Source organism: Phocoena sinus, chromosome 6 (genome assembly GCF_008692025.1).
Source record: "Phocoena sinus isolate mPhoSin1 chromosome 6, mPhoSin1.pri, whole genome shotgun sequence".
Lineage (NCBI taxonomy): Eukaryota > Metazoa > Chordata > Mammalia > Artiodactyla > Phocoenidae > Phocoena > Phocoena sinus.
In genome coordinates this window covers 23,018,589-23,041,741 of record NC_045768.1, presented here as the reverse complement: position 1 = coordinate 23,041,741, position 23,153 = coordinate 23,018,589, and the positions used below count along the sequence as shown (strand labels likewise).

The window sequence follows — 23,153 nt, the reverse complement described above, 5'->3', positions numbered from 1 at the left end:
TGGGAATGGGGGGCTACAGTGGAGAGGGGGTGAAAGCCGTGGTAGAAATGAAAGAACTGTGAGTCTGTTGCTGGGTACTGTAATGTACACTGAAGGAGGGGTTTGAGGTGGCGGCACGGATAAGCCAGGTTTCAAAGCTCTGACGGAATGTGGTAGAATTTTTAGGATGTCAGTAAAGGACAACAAAGAAGGTGTAAAGGAGGGGGCTTCCCTGGTGGCGCAGCGGTTGAGAGTCCGCCTGCCGATGCAGGGGACACAGGTTCGTGCCCCGGTCCGGGAAGATCCCACGTGCCGCGGAGCGGCTGGGCCCGTGAGCCATGGCCGCTGAGCCTGCGCGTCCGGAGCCTGTGCTCCGCAACGGGAGAGGCCACAACAGTGAGAGACCCGCGTACAGCAAAAAAAAAAAAAAAAAAAAAAAGAAGGTGTAAAGGAGGAAATTTTAACATAACTATTAATGTTTACACTTTTGAAATGTCCTTCTATTTGTAACAACATGCCTTTGAGGGACGAATACTTCTTTTCTAATTATATAGGTAAGGAATCTGAAACCAGGCAAATTTAAGAGACTTGCCTTAGGTCATTAAGCTGGTAAATTGTAGTCATAGACCTCAAGACTAGGATGATATACTATCAATGACATACGGAAACATATAATTCTGAAATTAAATGAGCTCTACCTCTGGAGAATATATAGATTTTTGTTTTAAGCTAAGTCTTACGAATAAATGTTCAGTTTTTCTCTCTTCCTCATGTTTGTCATTTCCTTAGTACAGGATCTTTGGTTTACTACCTCCCTAGGCTGTAAACTCTGTCAACCAGCAGTGGAGCCTCCTTTGCTCACAGTTAGGTCTCCATGGCCTAGCAGGGCACCTGGCCCATAAAAGATGCTCAGAAAAAGTTGCTGAATAAAGACAAGAATGAAGGAACGCTCGTAGGAGGTCAGTGCACCTCCAGAATGCTGCATCAAGCCTATTCACAGTGAAACTTACAAATCCGACAGTATTTACTATTTTCCCAAAAGAAGTTGCAGATGAAATAGTTCCAAGATTTTCTAAATTTATCTGATTTTAGCCAAACAGTTTAAAGTTGAAGTTCAGGGACAGGAGAGCAGTAAGACGAGGCCAATGACTGTCAAAGAATTGGAGGGACCAGCCAGATGCATTGTCTCCACGAGGGAGAGAAAATCCGTTCAAAGCAAGCGAGGCAGCACTCTGTGGAATGTTAAGCAAAAGCGTTCCTGTTTCCTCTCATTTATCATTAAGACACCAACACGACCCCTCATCTGAGGAAAACAAGAAAATGTAGGCTTTGGAATATTTTCTGTGTCTCTCTCTCCCCCTCCCTTTCTCTCCCATTCTCTCTTTCCCCCTCCTTCTCCTGTCCCCTCCTCCCTCCCATTTCCTCTCTCTTTCATAATTTGAAAATTCAGCTAGTGTCTAGCTAGACACTCGAGTACACTTTTGACATTTCATCATGCTGACTCTTCATTGTGAAAAACGAAAACTTGGCAAACTCTTGAATCACATTTTCATGTTTAAAATCACAGCGCCATAAAAACAAACCCAACATATTTTTCACGTGACTGATAAAATTCATGCTTAAAACAACCTTGAAAAAGCAATTAAAAACAACTAAGCACTACGACATGAACTAGACTGACTTTCATATGAGTCTTTTTATCTACTTTCACCAAAACCTATCACTTCTAGGGTAAGAAGCCAGTGTGATACACATTGGCTATTTCAAGAGGTTACGTAAAAGTCTTACAATGAAATGAATTTAATGTACTGAATTTTAAAATAAACATTAAAAATACACCTGAGACCAAAATACAAAAATGTTAGTATATTTACACAGAGCTTAATGTGTCAGGCACTACCTTGAGCAGTTTGTATATCTTAACTAATCAAAAATCTCACAATAACCCTATAAGGTAATATATTTATTAATTCTATTTCTGGATGAAGAAACTGAGGCACAGAGAGGTGACTGGTTACACTGCCTTAAGTGGGAGAGCTGGCTGTGGAGTCAAGCAGTTTGGGTTCAGAGTCTGTGCTCCTGAGTGCTACAGACCGCTTCATATATTCTCCACGTATTAAGTCTTGCTGGTGGGTATCTGCTATCTACTGAATTGATTGAAAGCACAAACACCAATCGGGAGATGATGGAGTAAACCAAACCAAAACAATAAAGTAAAATTAAAAAGAAGGAGTGATGTATAGCAGTGGGATGTGAGGATGGAGAGACTGGGACAGATTTCAGAGATACTAAGGAGATGAAACCAGTAGAACCTGATGAGGTATTAGATGTTGGTGATGGAGGGAGAGGAATCAAGAATGACTTCCAGATTTCTGCATGGTAGCTAGGTCTTCACTCCATTTTCTGAGCTAAGAAATATTTTAGGTTCGGGTGAGTTTGAAGTGCCTGTGGGGCATCCACGTGGGAAAGTCGGTAGGCAGTATTATGTACTGCTCTGAATTTCAGAAGAGAAATCTGAGCTGGAGATAGAAATCTGGGAGCTGTCAGTTAACAAAATTACCAGGAAAACTAGAGAGAGAGAAAGAGAAGAGGGCCAAGGCCGGAATCCTGGGGATGATCCACATTTGAGAGTTGGTCTGAGGAAGAGAAGCCTAAAAAAGCAATCAAGGAGGAAAAATGAGAATAATGGGGGAAAAAAACCAGAAAGACTGGTGTCAGAGAAGCTATGGAAGGAGGCAGTTTTGATAAAGCGAGCATGGTTAATAATGTAAAATCTATGGAAACATGTCAAATAAGGACTAAAAAGCGTGCAGTAGGATTAGCTCTAGAGATCACCGTAACCTTGATGAAAGTAGTTTCTATGAGTGAAGGAGACAGAAGCCAGACTTGAGTGACTTTGAGAATAAATGGCAGTTAAGCCAAAAGAGATGGCAACCATTGGGAACTTTTCAAAAGGCTCATATCGGAAGGGGTCAAAGAGACAGAGTGATAATTAAAGGGTACATAGGTTTCAAAGAGGAAGTGGCTTCAATGACAGAAGGAAGAATCAGTGAGAAAGGAGTTGTTGAAGATAAAGGAGAAGGAAAGTCTTTGGGGGCACTGGATTATTTTCACAAACCTACCCAAGTAATTTGAAGACTTACCAATAACCTTGATATGGAAAGTGCAGCTGGCTTGGTTGCTGGATAGGTCAGTTGCTGTGTACGTGATAGCAACATCTCCAATTGGGAAAAGATAAGGTGGGGTAAAAGCTGGATGAACGTGGATTGACACCTATTGGAGAGAAATATCAGGAAAGTTAAAGTTAATATTAATAGTACTTTTATTATTTTTTGGTTTATATATTATTAGCAAAGAAGTAAAAAAGACACAATATTTTATGTATAGCAAAAAGGAAAAAAAAAATCAGACATAGCCTTTGGTATACTTCTTTCTAGACTATTTATCTATATGGTTTATAGAGTTGGGATACATATGAAATGTTGTTCCTTTTTTTTTTTTTTTTTTTTTTTTTTTTTTGCAGTACGTGGGCCTCTCACTGCTGTGTCCTCTCCCGCTGCGGAGCACAGGCTCCAGACGCGCAGGCTTAGCGGCCACGGCTCACGGGCCCAGCCGCGGAGCAGCATGTGGGATCCTCCTGGACCGGGACACGAACCTGTGTCCCCTGCATCGGCAGGCGGACTCTCAACCACTGCGCCTCCAGGCAAGCCCCCGAAATGTTGTTCCTTTTTTATTAAACATAATATCTTAAAACATTTTTTATGCTCTTACATAGTTTTTAGAACTTATGACTCTTAAATATCTTTATAACCTATATAATAAATACATGGCAATTTTTTAAAAGAAAAATCTATTCAAGCACATTTAAATTGGTCCCAAATTTTAATGTTGTAAGCAGCACTACGATAACAGTTTTGTACAGATAATTTAAAAATATTTTTATTATGTCCTTATAATAAATTTCCAGAAACAGAATTATTAACCTCAAAGTCATTAGCATTTTATTGATAGATAATACAAAATTTATTTCCCAGATCACGGTAAAAATTTGCATTCCCATTGTTAGTATTTGCATTCCCATTGCTAGTCCCATTGTTAGTATTAGTTAGTATTTGCATTCCCATTGATAGTATCATTGTCAAAGTTCCCATTCAAAGTTCTCTGATCTATATTAAATATCATTACCTTTTGGTAAATCAAAAATATGGCATGAGGTCATTGTTTTAATTTGCAGTTTCTTAATGTCTTACGGTAAGATTAAATTCTCATATGATTGCATGATATAGATTATTCTTCCCTTTTTGAACCATATGTCTGCCTTCTTAGTCCGTTTGAAAATTATAATGTGATAAAGATAAATTTATATTAATATTGATGTAATAAACATTCTAACATTTGACATATTTGAAGCATTTTTCTCTAGTTTGCTAGAGAACTATTAAAAATACAAATAGAGGCACTTCCCCGGTGGCGCAGTAGTTAAGAATCCACCTGCCAATGCAGGGGATATGGGTTCGACCCCTGGTGTGGGAAGATCCCACATGCTGTGGAGCAACTAAGCCCATGTGCCACAACTACTGAGCCTGTGCTCTAGAGCCCACGAGCCACAACGACTGAGCCCAGGCACCACAACTACTGAAGCCCGTGCACCTAGAACCCATGCTCCGCAACAAGAGGAGCCACCATAAGGAGAAGCCCGCCAGTAACAGAGAGTAGCCCCCACTCACCGCAACTAGAGAAAGCCCACGCACAGCAACGAAGACCCAACGCAGCCAAAAATAAATAATTAAAAAAATAAATTTATTTTTAAAAATTGAGAAATACTTTTGAGGTCAAATCCATTGGTTTTTTCCACTGTATTTTGAAAAAATATTTCAACACACAGGTGCTACATTTTGTCTAAATTCTCATGGATCCTGAAGTATGTCCCTGCACTCTTCTTAGTATTTGATGACAATGACCAGGATGATGGTGATAATGATGACAATGCATGTTTTCATGGGCCTCTTATAGAATGTGGAAACTACACACGAGGGAGCACTCAACGCACACATCACCTACAGTATAGTAAGTACTACAATTTACATTTACACTTTTAAAATCAGATTTTAAAGTTACCTTGTCTTTGGTTACCTAAAGATAAATACCATATGATCTCGCTAATAAGTGGCAGGAAAAAAAAAAAGATCACAGATACGGAGAACAGTTTGGTGGTTGCCAGAAGAGGGGTATGGCGGTGCTCAAAAGGGGTGAAGGTGGACAAAAGGTACAAACTTCCACTTATAAAATAAGTAAGTCCTGGAGACGTAATATACAGAGTGATGACTATATTTAATAATATACTTTTAAAAAGTTATCTTGATTCTTTAAAGTATATTGTGTTTATTCAACACAATTATCAGAACATATTGTGTGTGTGTCCTTGAATGGCACAAGTCCTTGAATGACACAACTTACATACATATTTACATGCAGGTGTAAAAACTATATACCATTTAAGGGAATCTTCATGTATGTGAACAGTAAAAGTACAGACTTAAGAGGGTGTTAAATTCCTAATTCCTTTCCTAGCATCTGATGGATAATTATCTCAAGCTACTGTATATACTATACTAAAATACTGTGTTCTGAATAATGCTGGTTTTAAAAAAGCTGAGTAAGAAACACTGATGTTATCTTCTTAAGACTGGCCAATATGCAATCATTTCAGGATCATATTTTTAAACATATGCTTAAAAATAGAAACTAAGATTGATTCCCCATCTCTCTTTTTCTTAAAAGATCTTCAGAGCCTAGGAAGGGGCAAAGAATTCTCAGCCAACGAATCCGCAGAATGAAGGGTTTCCGTTTTGAGATTTTCATCTGAAATTTCTAATGAAAAATTCAAGGCTGATCATTCTTCTATCAGATGGGGCATTAACATTTATGAGTACAGCTAGAGAGGGCACTATCATTAATTAGTAAGTTTTCAACAGCACACATATTTGCAGTGTATTTAGAATCCATCTGACAAAGGATGCAAATATTTGCTCAAACCTTACCTTTTCCCCAGAGTTGTCTTTAGCTGTTGGGATTTGCCAAGTGATATTAGCAGAGTCTTGCTGTTCCTGAGTCTCAGCCTCTATGTCCGCAGGACAGTTGATCTGAGGAGCTTCCACATCTGATTCAGAAAATACACAAATCACTTAATATATCAATGCGTAATTCTAAGCCGTTTAAGAGAGAGGTAAAAAGATATTAATACTCTGTGACTCGCTTTTTACATCCCAATTCCTAACTGATTTGGAATTTACAACTGCCTTCAGGATAATGTATCTCAGGATGACTTATGAAGCCCTTCCTGAACTGGTACCTGCTCCCCTAAGAGGGGACAAATCCCCTACCAGAACTCAGTCTCCACATCGAATACTCTCAGTCCCACGAGAGCACCATGGTTCTTCTTATACCTGGGTCTTTGCCCATGTCCTTTTATTTGCCTGAATCAATGCTCTCTTCCCCCTTTACCCAGGAAACCCCTACTTGTCCTTTAATTCTCAGCTTAGACACAAGCTCCTCAGGAAGCTTCTCTGACCCCACTGGTCCATTTTAGGTGCTCACTCCACAAGTTCCCATGGCCCTCTGTCCTTCCTAACCATAACTCGTTTTGCCATTTTGAAATTAAATTTTCTCCTCCCAAAGACTTTAAGTTCTTTGAATGCCAGGATATCTCTTGTCCCATTGTATTATATAGTTCCTGGCATATAACAGGAGTTTGATAAATATTTTTGGAATGCAATAAAGAGACAGAAAAAATGAATGTTGACTGTGGCAGGAAGGAACTGCACTGGAAATGCTGTCAAATGGAATTAATTAGTGTGCTAAAATGTACTGGCAAAACAAACAACAAATTAAAGCCAATGATATTTTTTGCAGTGTGAAACTTTGCAGTACAGATACTGAATTAGATGTGGTAACATTCCACATAGCCACATCAGTCACTGTACAGCTAAGTTCTCATTACATGGTATAATAAATCCTCTGAAGTTACGTTAAATTAGGTCTTCTGTAACTTGCAGCTGAATATATCCGAATTGATCTAATTTGTGTCTCACCTTCTTGTTCCTTTAAAATTTTATTCAATTTATATTTTCCTTTTCTCAGAGGGGCTAATACTTAGACAATTTTCCCCCACAAAGATGCATTAGCATATTAACTCTTAAAATCTAAAGCAGTATTTTATTTTTCCTTTACACTTGAATATTAGCTTGAATGGATTTGGAATTTAAAGTTTATATCTATTTTCCCTCTGTATTCTTAGAACACTGCTACATTTCCTTCTGGCATTTAGAGTTATAAATGAGAAGTGTAGTGTGAGTCTGATCCTTATTTCCTTTGTGAAATTTCTCTTTTCTCTCTGGAAACCAGATTTTCTCCTTAACTTTGGACCTTGGAAATTTCACAGGGAGTAGTGAAAGTATGCCTGCCCAACATTCAGAGGCTATTTTTTTTAATTAATTAATTTATTTTTGACTGAGTTGGGTCTTTGTTGCTGCGCATGGGCTTTCTCTAGTTGTGGCAAGCGGGGGCTACTCTCCGTTGCGGTGCACGGACCTTTCATTGCGGTGGCCTTTCCTGTTGTGGAGCACAGGCTCTAGGCACACAGGCTTCAGTATTGCAGTACATGGGCTCCAGAGCACAGGCTCAGTAGTTGTGGTGCACTGGCCTAGCTGCTCAGCGGCATGTGGGATCCTCCTGGGCCAGGGCTTGAACCCGTGTCTCCTGCATTGGCAGGCGGACTCCCAACACCTGAGCCACCAGGGAAGCCCCTATTTTTTTTTGGAGTCACATTACTCACCGTTTTCTTGAACATGGATCAATAAACTCTATTTCTCTGGTAATGGTACTTTATTTTTTATTGAAGTATAGTTGATTTACAATGTTGTGTTAGTTTCAGGTATACAGCAAAGTGATTCAGTTATACATACATACATATATATATACACACATATATATACGCATATATATGTATATATATATTTTCAGATTCTTTTCCATTATAGGTTATTACAAGATATTGAATATAGTTCCCTGAGCTACTTGGTAGGACCTTGTTGTTGGGGAGAAGGGACAAATTAAGAGCTTGGGGTTAACAGATATATACTATTTTATATAAAATAGATAAACAAGGTCTGAGGCTATTTGGATCAAAAAATTCAAGCCTTTCTGAAGCTCAGGGGAACTTTCTTCTACTGGGAGGAAATTCTTCTCCTCCGTCCCTTATCCTCTCTCTGCTTCTGGAACTCTTTATTGGGGTTTCTCGATTTATCACAGGTATCCCTTAACTTCCATCTTTTGGGCTTGATCCATTGGGATATTCAAGTTCCTTGTTTATCAGTTCTCCATTCTGAAGGAATTCTCAGTTTGCTTTGTCAAATCACTAATATTGTTTTCAACAACATCCACTCCACTTTTCGACCCTTCTCTTAGAGACATTTATATTTTTACTTCTAAGAACTCTTTCTTGCTCTCAATAGCTCCTTTTCACTGCAGTCGGCTCTTGTTGCTAGGAAGATGGCAATGTTCTCTTGTGAATGTACTGAGATGCAGGTTTCAAAGGGCTGATGACTTGCTTTTTTTAAAAAAATTAACTTAATCTCACCTGCTTTATAGGAGCCAGAAATTCCCCAAAGATCTTCAACTCCCAATGGAAAACTTAACCTGATTTCCAGCTCTAATATCATCCTTAGTTTTCTATTTCTTCTGTTGTTGCCTGGTACATTGTAACTGGATTTTGTGAGTCCATGATTTTGTAACAGACATCTTCATAGCATTTTCTGGGGTTACATCTATCCTTTTACCATAGATTTGCAGCAAAAGTAGCAAAGAGGGACAGTCCCACACTGCACCAATGTGTCATTATATAGAATTTGGTTTATAACCTGACCATTGTATGGACCTACCTTCACAAGCAGCTGTCTGAACTTTGGCACTCCATTTTCCGGAGGTGGTACACCTCACTTCTTCTCTGCCTCCTGATAAAATGAATCCTTGGTGGCAACTTAGCTGACAAATCGTCCCAGGTTTGGCTGGATGCTTGCCACAGTTGGGGGGTGACACGATGACACCTTTGGGCTTCTGAAAGGTGGAGCAGTGGCGCTCTATTGTAGGAGAGCAAGAAAATGTTATTTGCGTTCTCACAGATTGCAAATGTCACAGATTCGCTTTACTCGAGAAAAATACAATTGGTCTGCTATGGGACTGACATAAGTCACTAAATGAGGTCTGTATGTGACACTAAACAAATGCTGTATTGTAAATAATGCTCAACCATATCTCTTTAGTTACCTCATGCTATTTTGCCGGTGCATCAAAATCTTGAAAGATTTCTAACTAGTACTTAAATCAATGCCCACTGTGACTTTTATCATTTGCTTAGAGCACCTTCATTCAGTTTGCAGAATGTTACGTTATGGTTACAAAGTATAAAATAGTGAATTAGGTTCTATCTTTCATGGAATAAGTGATAATTCAGCAATCAGTCTCCATTTTATGAATTTTTTTGTGCCATCTTTAAGCAAGCACATGAGAATAGTTTTTACACTCTCCCTAGAATCACTGTGTCATAATTAGGGCCTTGACTCTTAATGATGTTATTTTCAGCACAGATGAAGAACAGCAGATGAATTAGGTAGAATTAGGTAGACTGCAGATAGAATGGAAAATCAGACTAGGACTTAATGCAGGGCGTGTGTCTCTGTGTGTGTCACACACACACACACACACACACACACACACACACACATACACGACCCCATTTACACATTTGTTTGTTGTTGTAGTAGTGATTCTACTGGGAGCACTGCTGGCATCTTTAGTCTGTATTTCCCATGTGATATGCCAGGCATTATTCTAAGTGCTTTACAAGGATAGACCTATTTAAACATATGCAGTAAGGCCTGTTGTTATTATTCCCACTTACAAACAAGAGTGCTGGAACGTAACAGTAACTCTCATAGTTAACTTTCCTGAGGCTACCCAATTGGTAAGTAGCAGAACCTGTGTGCTCCTAAAATATTCCACAACCATGCCTCCTCCCTGAAATGACTGCTTTCAAACCTCTCGGTCAGCAAAAGCAAATTTTCCTGAGAAATTGGTATGTTTCTTTGTTTTTGCACAGTATGTACCACGTGGTTGCCCAGACTTCCTATTTTGCTTTGACCAAGAGGAAAATGAGAGCCAAATTTGTGGTTCAAATATAACAACTATATGGGACTCTAAATCATTTATTCAGGTATGTTATTTATAAATTAGAAAATTATTCTTTTAGCTGTCATAATTGTTGAAGATTTTATTCCCTGTTAATATTCTCTTTCTTACTGTTTATGACCTTTTGAATGAATGTCTTTAGTTTTTATATAGTCTAATCTAATGGAAAATCTTTTCCCATTGCTTTTATGCCTAATACATGGGTTAATATTCACTTACATATATTAACTATACTCTCTTCTAGCTTTTAATGGTTTTAGTTTTTATTTATTTATTTTTTTTTTTTTTTTGCGGTAGGCGGGCCTCTCACCGCCGCGGCCTCTCCCACCGCGGAGCACAGGCCCCGGACGCGCAGGCCCAGCGGCCATGGCTCACGGGCCCAGCCGCTCCGCGGCATGCGGGATCCTCCCGGACCGGGGCACGAACCCGCGTCCTGCCGCATCGGCAGGCAGACTCCCAACCACCGCGCCACCAGGGAAGCCCTAATTTATATTTTTAAAACTATGAAGAATTTATGTGTCTGGTGTGTATTAAAAACATGAAAATTTCATTTTGTTTTTCCCAAGGAGCTAGCCAATTTTCCTATATTATCAGTTGAATAAATCTTATCTTCTCAACTGAGCTATGATGCTTCCCTAATGATACATGAAACTCGTAAGTTTTGGAATCTATTCGGTCCCATTGATCTGATGGCAATTCTTGCATACTCTTCATTTTTGCAGTTTTAGTATATATTTTAAAACCCAGTAGAGCTACTTTCTTTTTACTACTCTTTATTACTCTTCCCTTTCAATCTTATTTCAGTGAGTTTTGCCTACACATTCTTCCAGATGAATCCTGGAGTCAATCCCCAATTCCAAAAAGGGGGCAAAAAAGAAAAACCCTTTTGGGCTATTGGATGATATTGCATTTTATGTACACATATATTTGGAGAGAACTTACAGTTTGATAAAATTTTATAAAAACATTAAGGTGTTCTTTTTGTCTTTCAGTAAGTAATATTTTGTAGTTTGTGTAATACAGGTTCCACACATTTCTGTTTAAGGTTATTCTTACATATTTTATATTTTCTATAGATCTTTTGAATGTGATTTTTCTCTATATATTCTGTTTATCATTTATATAGAAGAGTTGTTTGATATTCTTATGACTTTAATGAACTCTCAGTCTTTAAGTAGGTTCATTCTTTTTTGGAGGTAGACACGTAGGTTTACAAATGATGATTCTGAATCCTCTAAGCTCTTATGATTTATTACAAGAGCTAAAGCTTAGAGAACAATGCTAAATAATACGGATGATTCTGGAATCCTTTTCTTTTTCCAGATTTAATAAGACTGTCTACATTGTTTCCATAAGTGGATGCAGATTTAAGATGGACTTTTTTATTATGTCAGTAATCAATATGAGTTTCTTAGAGTTCTATTAAAAATGTGTTTTAAATGATAATAATACATTTTTATCTTATACTGAGCAACCGTATGAATTTTTCCTATTTTTTATAATGAAGTAATTTATTACGTTGATAGAGTACCTAATTTTAAACCCTCCTTACATTCCTAGGATAAACCTCTACTCGTTTTGGCAGACCATTCTTTTGAATGTGGATTGCTAGTATATTTGCTGTCGTAGCTTTCTATATATATGTATTTCTTTCTTGGTAACAGTTGTCAGGTTGGCAATAGAATAATACTAGTTTGATAGTACTAACTGATTAACTTTCCACTAACTGGGCCAAATTACATGGTATGAGAATTACTGCTTTTTAAAAGTTTGAAAGAGTTTCACTGATCCCTCAGTCATTTTGGGAGGAGTAATTAAACTCTGATAACATTTCCATTTTTTTTGTAAATTACCCATAGGTAACTATATACTTGCTTTTCTACTTTTTTTCTTGATTCATTTAATAATTTTCATTTTCTTAGAAAATCATGCATAATAAATGTATTGTATGGTATTTTATTATTCCTTTAAAAATCTCAGACCTCTGGGACTTCCCTGGTGACGCAGTGGTTAAGAATCCGCCTGCCAACGCAGGAGACGTGGGTTCGATCCCTGGTCCAGGAAGACCCCACATGCTGTGGAGCACCTAAGCCCGTGCGCCACAATTATTGAGCCTGTGCTCTAGAGCCTGTGAGCCACAACTACTGAGCCCACGTGCCACAGCTACTGAAATCCGCGCACCTAGAGCCCGTGCTCCACAACAAGAGAAGCCACAGCAATGAGAAGCCCATGCACTGCAATGAAGAGTAGCCCCCTAAGCTGTGACAAAGTGAGAGAGTGGCATGGACATGTATACACTACCAAATGTAAAATAGATAGCTAGTGGGAACAGCCACATAGCACAGGGAGATCAGCTCGGTGCTTTGTGACCACCTAGAGGGGTGGGATAGGGAGGGTGGGAGGGAGGGAGACGCAAGAGGGAAGAGATATGGGTACATATGTATATGTATAACTGATTCACTTTGTTATAAAGCAGAAACTAACACACCATTGTAAAGCAATTATACTCCAATAAAGATGTTAAAAAAAAAAAATTTTTTTTTAAAATAGAGTAGCCCCCGCTCACCACAACTAGAGAAAGCCCATGTGCACCAACGAAGACCCAATGCAGCCAAAAATAATAAATATATTTAAATAAAATAAAATAAAAACCTCAGACCTCATGTATTCCTTTGTGATGGCTTCCTGGAAAAATTCTAGTTTTGCGTTTTTCTTTCTTTTTAAAATTTATTTTATTACTTTATTCAAAGATTTTCCTCTTATCCACTCTACTGCATTCCATCTCCTTTTATAATTCATCTTCCTTTATTATTATTTACTTCTTTCAACTTCTCTTGCAATCGTTCTTTTCCTAGCTTTTGAATTTAATGTTATTTTCATTCTTCCTGTTTAATAATGAAAATATTTATATCTAAGAAATTTTATCAGTGTATAATTTAACCCATATCTCATAACTTTGGTTCTAGAATTTTCTCAATTTCATTGTTTATTTTTTAATTGTATTTTTAAAACGTCTCCTTTGTTCATTTAATTCATTTCCTTTCTCTCTTTTTGTATTGGAGTCTTCACATTTTTGTGTTTTGGTCTAGTTTCATATGTCAGAAAATGTTAAGGACATTGACTTTTTTTTATGTGTTTCAAATAACTTTTTCTTGTTTGCATTTTAATAATGCAGAGAATTCACGTGAAGTACAGAAATTTACATCTTTATGTATTCAAATCTATTGTCCTTTTTATTTATATGAAGTTCTTCTCCATTAAAATCCGTATTTTCTCCATATTATTTCTTATAGTTCACTCCTTAATTTGCCTCATTTAATTAATCAGTTAAATTAACTTAGTGATTTTTAAAAATGAGGTGAGTCAAAACTGACTAATTTTTAGATAAGCTTCTTTCCCCCACTGATACCTAAAATTTCCCTTATTGAATATTATATTCTTCTACAAAAAATAATGTTTGTTTCTGAGCCATGTTGGCTTCCATTGTTCTGTGCATCCTTGTACCATTAATGTACTATTTTAATCACTGTGGGTTCATAATCTGTCTTATGATGGTGAGAATAAGTTCTCCCTCATTGTACCTCATGTTCAAAATCTTCCAGTTTTGCAACTATCTATTCTTCAATACGCTTTCTATTTATGTCTATCAATTTTTTAAGTGGAAAATTTCATAGTAATTATCGTTATTGTCAGAATTTGGGGGCTACAGTGAGTTGTTCCCCAATAAATTGTAAATAAGGATATAATTTCCTTTCGATGGTTATACTTCAAATCTACCAAGATTGACATACACTTTAAATCATTACAGAGCTGTATGCAATAATTTTAAAGAGAATTCTTAAAGTTTAAAGAATTTTAAAATTTTAAGTTAAACTTAATAATTAAATTTAAATTCTTTAAAGAATAACTCCAGAGTAACCTTATTAAATGTATTACATTTTTAATAAAAGACTGGGTCCCTCACAAGAAAAGCTGCTCATCTATGGAGCCAGTGAAATAGATGATTCTCAGGAGTAAACATTAATATCTAGATACAAATTCTAATCTTGGGAGACAACATTCCAACTAAAGGGATTTATTGAGATTTAATGTTCCATTGCCAAAGCAGCCTTTTTATGGTGGATAGATCCATCATCTTCATTTAATTCTGTGAACTATCTGGAGAAGCTAACTCCCTTTGTCTTGGTTTTATGCCAACTAAGTCTGTTTGTGGTTTGGGAATCCTTGTAGCTTCTGCCTCCAGGGAAATATAATGCCTGTCAGGCCTACGTCTTTCAGTAGTCATGACAAGTATCTCATTGTTAATAAACTTTATTTGTTATTTTTATTATTAAATTATTATTTAAATATATAATACCCCCCTATAAGTTTTCTGAGCTTGCACCATGAGGGTCAACTCTACGACTGTTACTGAACCCCTCAGTAAAGCCCAATATCCTTTCTGGTGACACCCTCCCTTATTATCAGCCCTGGATCCAATACTAGATTATACTAGAATAAACCTGTAAATCAATTTATAAAGAATAGAGATAGTTATAGTACCTAGTTTTCCTATCTAGGATCCTGGGATACCTCAATTTATTCCCTACATATAGTTCTTCTTCCTATTTTGGAAGTTGGTCATTTAATGACATACCTGTTAGCACTCCCAGGTATACTGTATCTGACACATAGTAAGGGTTCACTAATGGTAGTTATTATCATTTCATCATCATCATTATTACCATCGTTAATGTTTCAACAGATGCAGCAAACTGGAAGAGCTACTGAGATTATTCATTCTGGACCCAATTTCAGGTATGATATGTCACAACTCTTAGTGAAGGACAAGGCAGAAAATCTTCTGATGAAAGAGAATTTTACGGCCCATCTTAACATAATTTTGTCCTTTCATCAACAAGGTAAAGGTAAATTGTGTTTTAAAAACTGAGGGAATTACACAGCATTTGCTGTTAAAAAAATCCATCCAAATTTGCCCCAATTAAAACAAAAATCATTACCATTTGAAGCTGTAAACTTTAGGGATTCGGAAAACTGGATTGTGGTGAGAAGTCTTTTTACCAGTGGAGGAGAATAAAGCTACATATTTGTTCATGTATCTACAGCGCCATATACCTATACATATGGATGTGTATTTATACCCATAATGAGTCAGTTTTTAGTTCTAGGTCTTCACAGAAAACAGGAGAAACCAGAGAGCAAGAGAAATGACCCATCCAAGGCACCATGCCTTCTAAGAACTTACCCACACACCGGGGTTCTAGACCATCCCACTGGGCGTTTACTTGGCAGGTAAGCCTAGCACTTCCTTCTAGTCTGTACCCTTCATCACAGGTGACCAAACACACTGTCCTATAGGACAGTTCTCCGGTAGAACAGCTGAGGCGGCCATGTTTGGGTTGGCGGAGACGAGGGCATGTTCTCACTATGTGAAATGAAAACAATTAGATCATATTCTACTCAATGAGGACAAAGATAATAATTATAAATTTAATAAGGCCTACACATTACAAACAGTAAATAACACACCATTGTATTTTGAGTTAGTATGGGATAATTAAAAGCCTATGTTTTATCAAATGCATGGCCTAAACAACATCACTGTGTTCCACCTCCGTCTACCGGTGGGAAACTTAAGCTGTTTAAGGAGTCTGGCCCTAAATGGACAATGATGGCTGGAGACTGGGGATGGTTTACAAAGGGAGGTCCCTGCAGCCCTCAGCTGGGCCTTTGCTGTGATTCTCCAGGCTACGTTCTAACCAAAGGAAGGGGTCTTTCCCAGGACACAGATCAGGTTCACTTCCGTTTTCAGACCTCATGGGCATATCCTGGGATTTTTAATGATCCCAGAGCCTTGACGGCTGCTCAGCCTCTGCAATCTTGAACTCCAGCATTCTACTCTAGCCACAATTCTGGTCCTTTTAGCTTTTTCACCCCTTTCTTCCCAGACGCTTCCTGCAAATCCTAGCTCACGATGAGAATATTGACTTATGCGTTACCATTGTTTTGTCTGTTTTTGCTGCTACGGCAGAGACTGCTAGTTGCCCACCCAATAACCAGTCCTCCCAGTTTTATTCAGCATAGTGACAGGCACAGCTAGAAGATAACAATTCTCCACCTCCATCGCAACAAATGAGAGCCAGTGACATATACGCTAAGGTTGTATGGGACTTCTGGAAAAGCTTTTGAGTGGGGACTGTCTCAGTTGAGAGAGTACCTTTTCTGCCTTCCCCTCTTCCTCCTTCTTTGTCCTGAAATACAGACATGAAGGATAGGGCCCCAGCATATTACAGGGTAAGTCTCATGCACTAAGATGGTAGAGCAAAAAACTCAAAGGAGCCTGGGTCTCTGATGACAATGAGCTATCACAGCAGTTTTGGATTACCTACTTCTGTCCCTTCAGGTGAGAGAAAAACAAACCCTTAATTGTCTTATGACCCAGTTATTTGGGTCATTGATACCAGTAGGTGTACGCAAACCCTAATTCCCTCTGCCCAGCATCCGTTCATTTTCCCTTTGTTAATTTTCCAAGGGAAGCTCTTTCGCCTCTTTCAGCTCATGGGATTTGTGTGTGTTCCAACCTTGCTCAGGGGTAGAGCCTGTGAGCCCGGATCATGTTCCCCTGGTCTGAGAAGTGACCAGGTTACAACTGGTGATATACTTCCTTTCTCTATTGACTCCGAAACCACCATGAAAAAGGAGCTAGAAGAGTATTTACTAAGCTCTGGAGGCTGGAAAGGGCCCTGTGCCTCAGCCAGCCTCAGCGCCACCAGCAGCAGAAGTGCCATGGGTTGTCCAGAGAACTGTGCGTTTCCCCAGCGCTGCCGCTCCTGCCTCAACGCTGCATCAGAGAAGCTACAAGAAGGTACTCGGGCTGCTCCCGCAGGTTCCCAAATGACATCTGTGCTCTGAGTTCCGGCAAGAGTCTACCACCGCCTAGCCCACCCAAATCCCATAGGGTGCCTCAGAGTACATCTCAGTCAATTCCAGCAGGCCCTATATTCTTGTTCAGGACAATCACTTCATCTACCAGGGTCATCCCCACACAGCTCTGATCCAACTCTAACTCACAAACTCATGCACCTGCCCTCTGGAATACATGATCAGTCCTCAATAAATCCCGTCCTATCCTAGACTTCTCTTAGGAACTTTTCCTTACTTTCTCATCCTAGTAAAATATCTTATTGTCTCTTATAGACAGGACCTGCTCTTTACTGCCTTCCCAGATCATTCTCTTTCTTCTTCCTAAACACCTCCAGCTCCCTGGAGGGAGGAAAAACGTCCCTTCCCCCCAACCCCGCTCCCCAGTTGCCTGTTGACCCTTTGGCCACTTCTCATTCTTTAATGATTTTATATTTTTCTCTCTCTCTCTCTCTCTCTCTGGCACGTGTGTGCACGTACACACACACACACACACACACACACACAAAGCTGGTGATTTCATGATCTATGTAGATGATCATTCCAATACCCCAGAGTCATATTCCTCACCTCTTCTTCACCAATAACCACATCCTTCACCTTATTTCAGCCTCCCCTCCACTGCCTTACCCTCTAGACCTTGCCAGCACCAATCCACGCACCCTCCTCTGACAACGACCTCCTATCTTCCTAGATTATTCCCTCAAGAGCTTCAACTCCATCAAATTCTATACCCTACTGGAGCCCCCAATTATGTGTTCTTCTTTAGGTAAAATTATCTCTAAAGAGTTTATACTCTTTCTACACTTCTTTTCCTCCAGTTCTAGCTTAGACCCACTCCAATCAGGATTTCAAATCAGGAGAAGGAGGAAGGACAGTAAAGGAGGAAAGAAAGGGGGAGAATAAGGAGAGGGGAGAAGAAAGGGAAGAGAAGGAGAGGAGAAAGGCAGGTGATAGAGAGGAAGAGGAGGGGAGGGGGAGACATGGAAGAGGATGGGCAAAGGAGAGTGCAGGGAAGGGAGAGGGAGAGGTGGGGGGCTGCAGAGACCCACGGCCGTGCACCCTTTCAGTCAGATGGCATGTACATCCTGGTCATAAACAGAGAGACGGAGAGCACAAGACAGTGGATTCTTGTTGAATATGCCAACAGATGGGCGCGGATACTCATTTTAATAGCTTACAGACATAATCCAATAAGCATCAGGCATTGTACGAAAAGCAAAAACCCCTGCAAAGAACAAATCTCACTTTTCTCTCAGATAACACTCCTGCAACACTAAAGGTCACAAGACAACAGAGAGATCTCTAAATATTTTTGAACAAAATCACTTGGGACTCAAGAACTTTGTTGAGACCCTGGGTAAGATGTCTTTTTCCTTCTTTTATGCATTTGCCAATTTTTCATATGAAGCATGCAGTGACTTATGATGAAAGCTTAACTTTCAAATAATAGGAAAGGAAGTTGGGGTAAAATATTCAGCGCGTATTCAACTGAAGTCGCGGTTTCACAGAATCTGCTCTGAAGGAACCCATTCAAATTATATTAGTTGGCAGAACATAAATATTGGGTGCATGAAATATTCATTTAGGATTGATTACTCCTTAGGGAAAACTCAAGAATTAGATTAGAAGTTAAACCATAAGCCCTCGCCTTTCGATCACTGGGATGGTTTGGACCAAAGTCAAAGGAGCAGGATTATTTTGCCTTCCACGTTTTGATTGTTATTGAGTGTGTCCACCATGTAAGCAGAACCTTTATTGAGTGTATCCATCAAGGGTGTAGAAATATTTTGCCTCCCATAGTTTGACTTTTCTTGAGGGCACTCATCAGGCGTATCACAATGGCAAGAGCCAGGTAGGATTAAAAGTGAATGAGACAAATTGCCATGATCAAGATATAGAAAATCCAGAAAACCACATTAAACAACTGCTTTTGATCCAATAAACTGCTGAAATGACTCCAGCTTTCCAACTTGAGACGAAATGAACTTGCAACATCTCTCAAGAGAACTGATAGTAGATTAGAGCCGGTGTTTCACACATATGCAAATTACATTGCTTCTCAAGTGTTGGTTTTAATAAACTTGCACTGCTCCTCAGGGAAAACAAAGCATATGTAATAATTCCTATTTAGTTCTTAAACATTTTATACTCCTTTTCAACCAAGAATGACCATTTTTATCATTTTTGATAGGAACATGCTTATTTATGAGTTTCAACTTCAAAAATATTTTTATTTCCATAAGCTGAAAACTTCTGCAGTAAACGTTTGACTGACATTCATGTTAAAGCAATCCTTAAATATTTATTTAGTCTTTTTAGAAAACAGCAATTTAGTCTTTCAAGAGAATGGTCTACTAGGTAGCAGACAATGTGAGAACTTGATCTGGTTCTGAGTGGAAAGACTCGTTAGATTTTTTTCTCAGATTTACACTTTCTGTCACTCTCCCAATTTTGACAGCTTCTATACTGAAAATAAAATAAATCTGATGTTAAATGCAGGGTTCTCACTGTTGCCTGAACGTTCTTCTCAGGAAAAATACTATCACAAAATTTACTTTACTTTCATGTTGTGGTTTAGCTAGTTATCACTGAGAAACCACAAAGGAATCCTTACTAGTTTAGAAAGGAATGTGTAATTCAGATAAAATTCAGAGCGTAAGTGTTTTAATGAAGAATGTATAGGAGGAATAAGAATCAAGACTATTAGTTATTATTTAACCCTACAAAACATTTAGGATGTAACATGAAATTTGTAAAAGGCTTTATATTTTACACTGGTCTTTCATTTCCGCCTCACTTTTAGAAAGATTGTCAAGAAAAAAATAAACTTATCCTCTGTCTTTATAATTAGATTGAAATTAGATCTGTAAAATGCTACTTTCTCCATACCACCCTCCTGAAACAGAAGTGAATTCCCACATAACTGCCATATTTCACCGAATCCCAGACGCCCCAATTGTAAGGTACGACATTATTTTACAAGCTGCTAATAAAGAAACAGTAACGTCTGTGAAAGGATTTAACGCCACGGTTGTTGAGGTACATCTCAGTTTTAGGATGTTAAGATGTGGGGAAAAGTGTTTTGAATTATGGTATATGTTTCACAGAACAATACCTCAAGTATAGGCAGACCTCAGAGATATTGCAGGCTCAGTTCCAGACCACCAAATACAGTGACTATTGCAGTAAAGCAAGTCCCACGATTTTTTTGGTTTCCCGGTGCATATAAAAGTTATGTTTACACTACACTGTAGTCTATTAAGTGTGCAAATTAGCATTATTCTAAAAACCAATATACGCCCATTACTTAAAAACAGTTTATTGCTAAAAAATGCTAACCATCATCTGACAACGTGGGGTTGTTATCAGTACACACCTTCAATTTGTAAAAACTGCAACATCAGCAAAGCAAAATAAAGCAAAGCTCAGTAAAACGAAGTACGTCTATAACTAAATCCTTTAATGAGGAGCCAGAGGAAGAGCCTGACCTAGTACCTTCATTCAGGACAACTTCGTTCGCTGGTAAGTTAGGGAGTAGTTTTTTGGAGGTGAAATTAAAGGGAGCTTAGAAAAGTTCACATCCTGGAGCATCGCTCTTATTGTGATTACAGTTATTTTACTTACACGGGGACATCAATGCAAACTGCATAAAAGACAACAAGCCTACTTTTTAAAAATGGGACTGCATAATGGGAAGTGACACAAGCAGACTGTCAGTGTATCTATTTGTCAATGTACTTATCCATATCGTTTACCAGAAGTATAACCAAGGATTAGCTGGGGTGGGGGAAGATACGTTCTGTGCTGATAATGAGCTCACAGACTAGCAGAGGTGATCGGCAAGTTAATTAATTAAAGTCAGTAAGGTGGTTTGTATTGTAACAATTTGGTTAAGCTGGGAAACACTGTCAGAATCCCCTTATTTTGGGCCAGTTTAGGGTTGATCAAAAGAAGAACCTGCACTTGATCTTGGAAGGCGGAAGAGAGGCAGTGATCACTGCAGGCAGAATCAGGGATGGACAAATGCACACATGCACAGTAGGTTCCAGCTTGTCTTTGGTCACCTCCACTCCGCATCCCAATTGCTGACCCTGTTGACCCACGGTGGCCCCAAGCTCGCTGCTGGGTTCTTGGATGTAGAGCATCAGGGCATGGTTACACAGAGATAAAGCTTCTCTTAAACTTCCCAACACACTTCTCTCCCTTGTGGTTCCACTTCAGCAGCTGGGTGGGCTTGGATTCTCAGACTGAACTGGTAGTAACTCCTCTGATGCTCCAATTTCTCTTCTGGACCTTCCACTTCCCAGCTCCTTCCAAAATCGTGTAAGGTCTGATCCTTAAAATAAGTTCCTTATCCCATAGCACAGATGGTGTACTTCCTGGGCTTCCCTGACTGACCCTGACACAAGCGCAAGGGCTAGAATGCGGGCAGGACAGGTTTGTGGATGCACATACAGAGGTTAGGGGTCATCCCATCCCAGATGAGAAGGTGAGCGACAGGGAGGGCTTATATACAAGGACCAAAGGAATGTCTGGACAATCAAGGCTGTTGAAACAACTTGCAAACGGATGGCTTCCTGAGAGAGCATGGCCATTTCTTAAGGCTTTAGTGTAGGATTCGAGGCTCAGGATGGAGACTGTAGAGGGTTAAAGAGGCAAGGGCCAGACCTTACCCTAAAGGGGTTGTCTGCCTGATTTTCTTACTCTTCTTTGGAAGGTCAGTAAGTGGAAAGTTAAAATGTCATGTTTCCTACCTTCTGCCATGAGGTATTTGGAAGAAGGGGTAGAGGTTTTACAAAGAACTTAAAAACGATGTAACTTTACAGGAATATTTCTAAGAGGTTCCTATGATCAACTTTTTCAGTAATAGGCTTTTTACCATTTGAGACTGTATGACTAAGAAGGTCTTTGCTTTGCTTTCCCACATAAACAATAGCTTGTCGGAGTTTAGAAATCTAGGGTCTAATTCTTTTCTTTCAGAATTCAGGAAACATACACTTATCTTCTAACATTTAGAACGGCTAATAACGGGCTCAAGGCAAGTCTGATTCCCTTTCCTTTATAGGCAATATTATTTCTAACTGTGAAATAGGCCCACTTTTCTAATTTTTCCAGGGCTTTCAGAAGTTTCAGTAAGATTATTTCCAGACATGGATCTGTTTTCTATAATTTGTTTTCTGGCACCCAGTAAGTGATTTTAAGTTGACTATCAAAGATTTCAGTCATGTGTATTTTCAAGATTTCAGCTTGCGGTTATATTCTTTGATCTTCTATTAGTGCTTCTCCTCCACTCCATTCTCTCTCTGGATTCCTAATCTGTGAAGACTCTATTTCCTGTGACTATTCTCGTGTCATTTTATTCTTTCATCTTTTTTCTAACCTTTCAAAGTTGCTCTACTTTCACAAGGATTTCTTGCGTTGATTTTCTGACTTATTAATTTGGCTTTTGACTATGTCTGTTTATTGTGCCAGCAACCTTTTTCTTCTCCCTAGGATACCTTTCTCCTCTCAGATTTCTCCCATTTCTTGGAATCCTAATCTCATTCTACCAATGTAATTGCCTTTGAATCTCAGTGATTCCATTTTTCTCCCCTCTTCTTTCAGGTCTCCCTTGTTCAATTTGCTGATTCCTTCTCTTTTTGTTAAGTAGAGATAAGGGTCTGGACTGGGACCTGATTTAAGCAAATTCATATTCATAGATGAGTTCAGTATTGGTAGCCGATTAATACAAACAGTGAATGTCTCCTGGGGTTCACAAATGACCTTGAAGTTGTGAGTAGGTTGGCTTCCCTTATGGGTGTGGGAGCCAAGAGAGGACTAGAAGACAGAACTTCTTACCCTACTCCAGTGAGCTGGGTGATACAGGGTCTTGGAACAGTCAGAGCCTCAGCAAACTATATTGCCAAAGGATGCCTAGGGGATGTGTTGGGGGTCATGTTGCCAGATTTAGCATAAAAACAAACAAATGAGGATATCCAGTTAAATTTGAATTTCAGAAAAGCAAC

At 38.9% G+C, this 23,153-nt stretch overlaps 1 protein-coding gene across 1 annotated transcript in view; it reads right to left on the bottom strand.

The window, feature by feature from the left end:
- SVEP1 (sushi, von Willebrand factor type A, EGF and pentraxin domain containing 1) overlaps nt 1-23,153 on the bottom strand; it is a 183,517-nt gene that overhangs the window by 94,965 nt on the left and 65,399 nt on the right. The window contains 4 exon segments of the mRNA XM_032636134.1: nt 3,123-3,252; nt 6,021-6,139; nt 8,919-9,116; nt 15,470-15,649. Of these exon segments, the coding sequence (XP_032492025.1) occupies nt 3,123-3,252; nt 6,021-6,139; nt 8,919-9,116; nt 15,470-15,649 (627 nt within the window).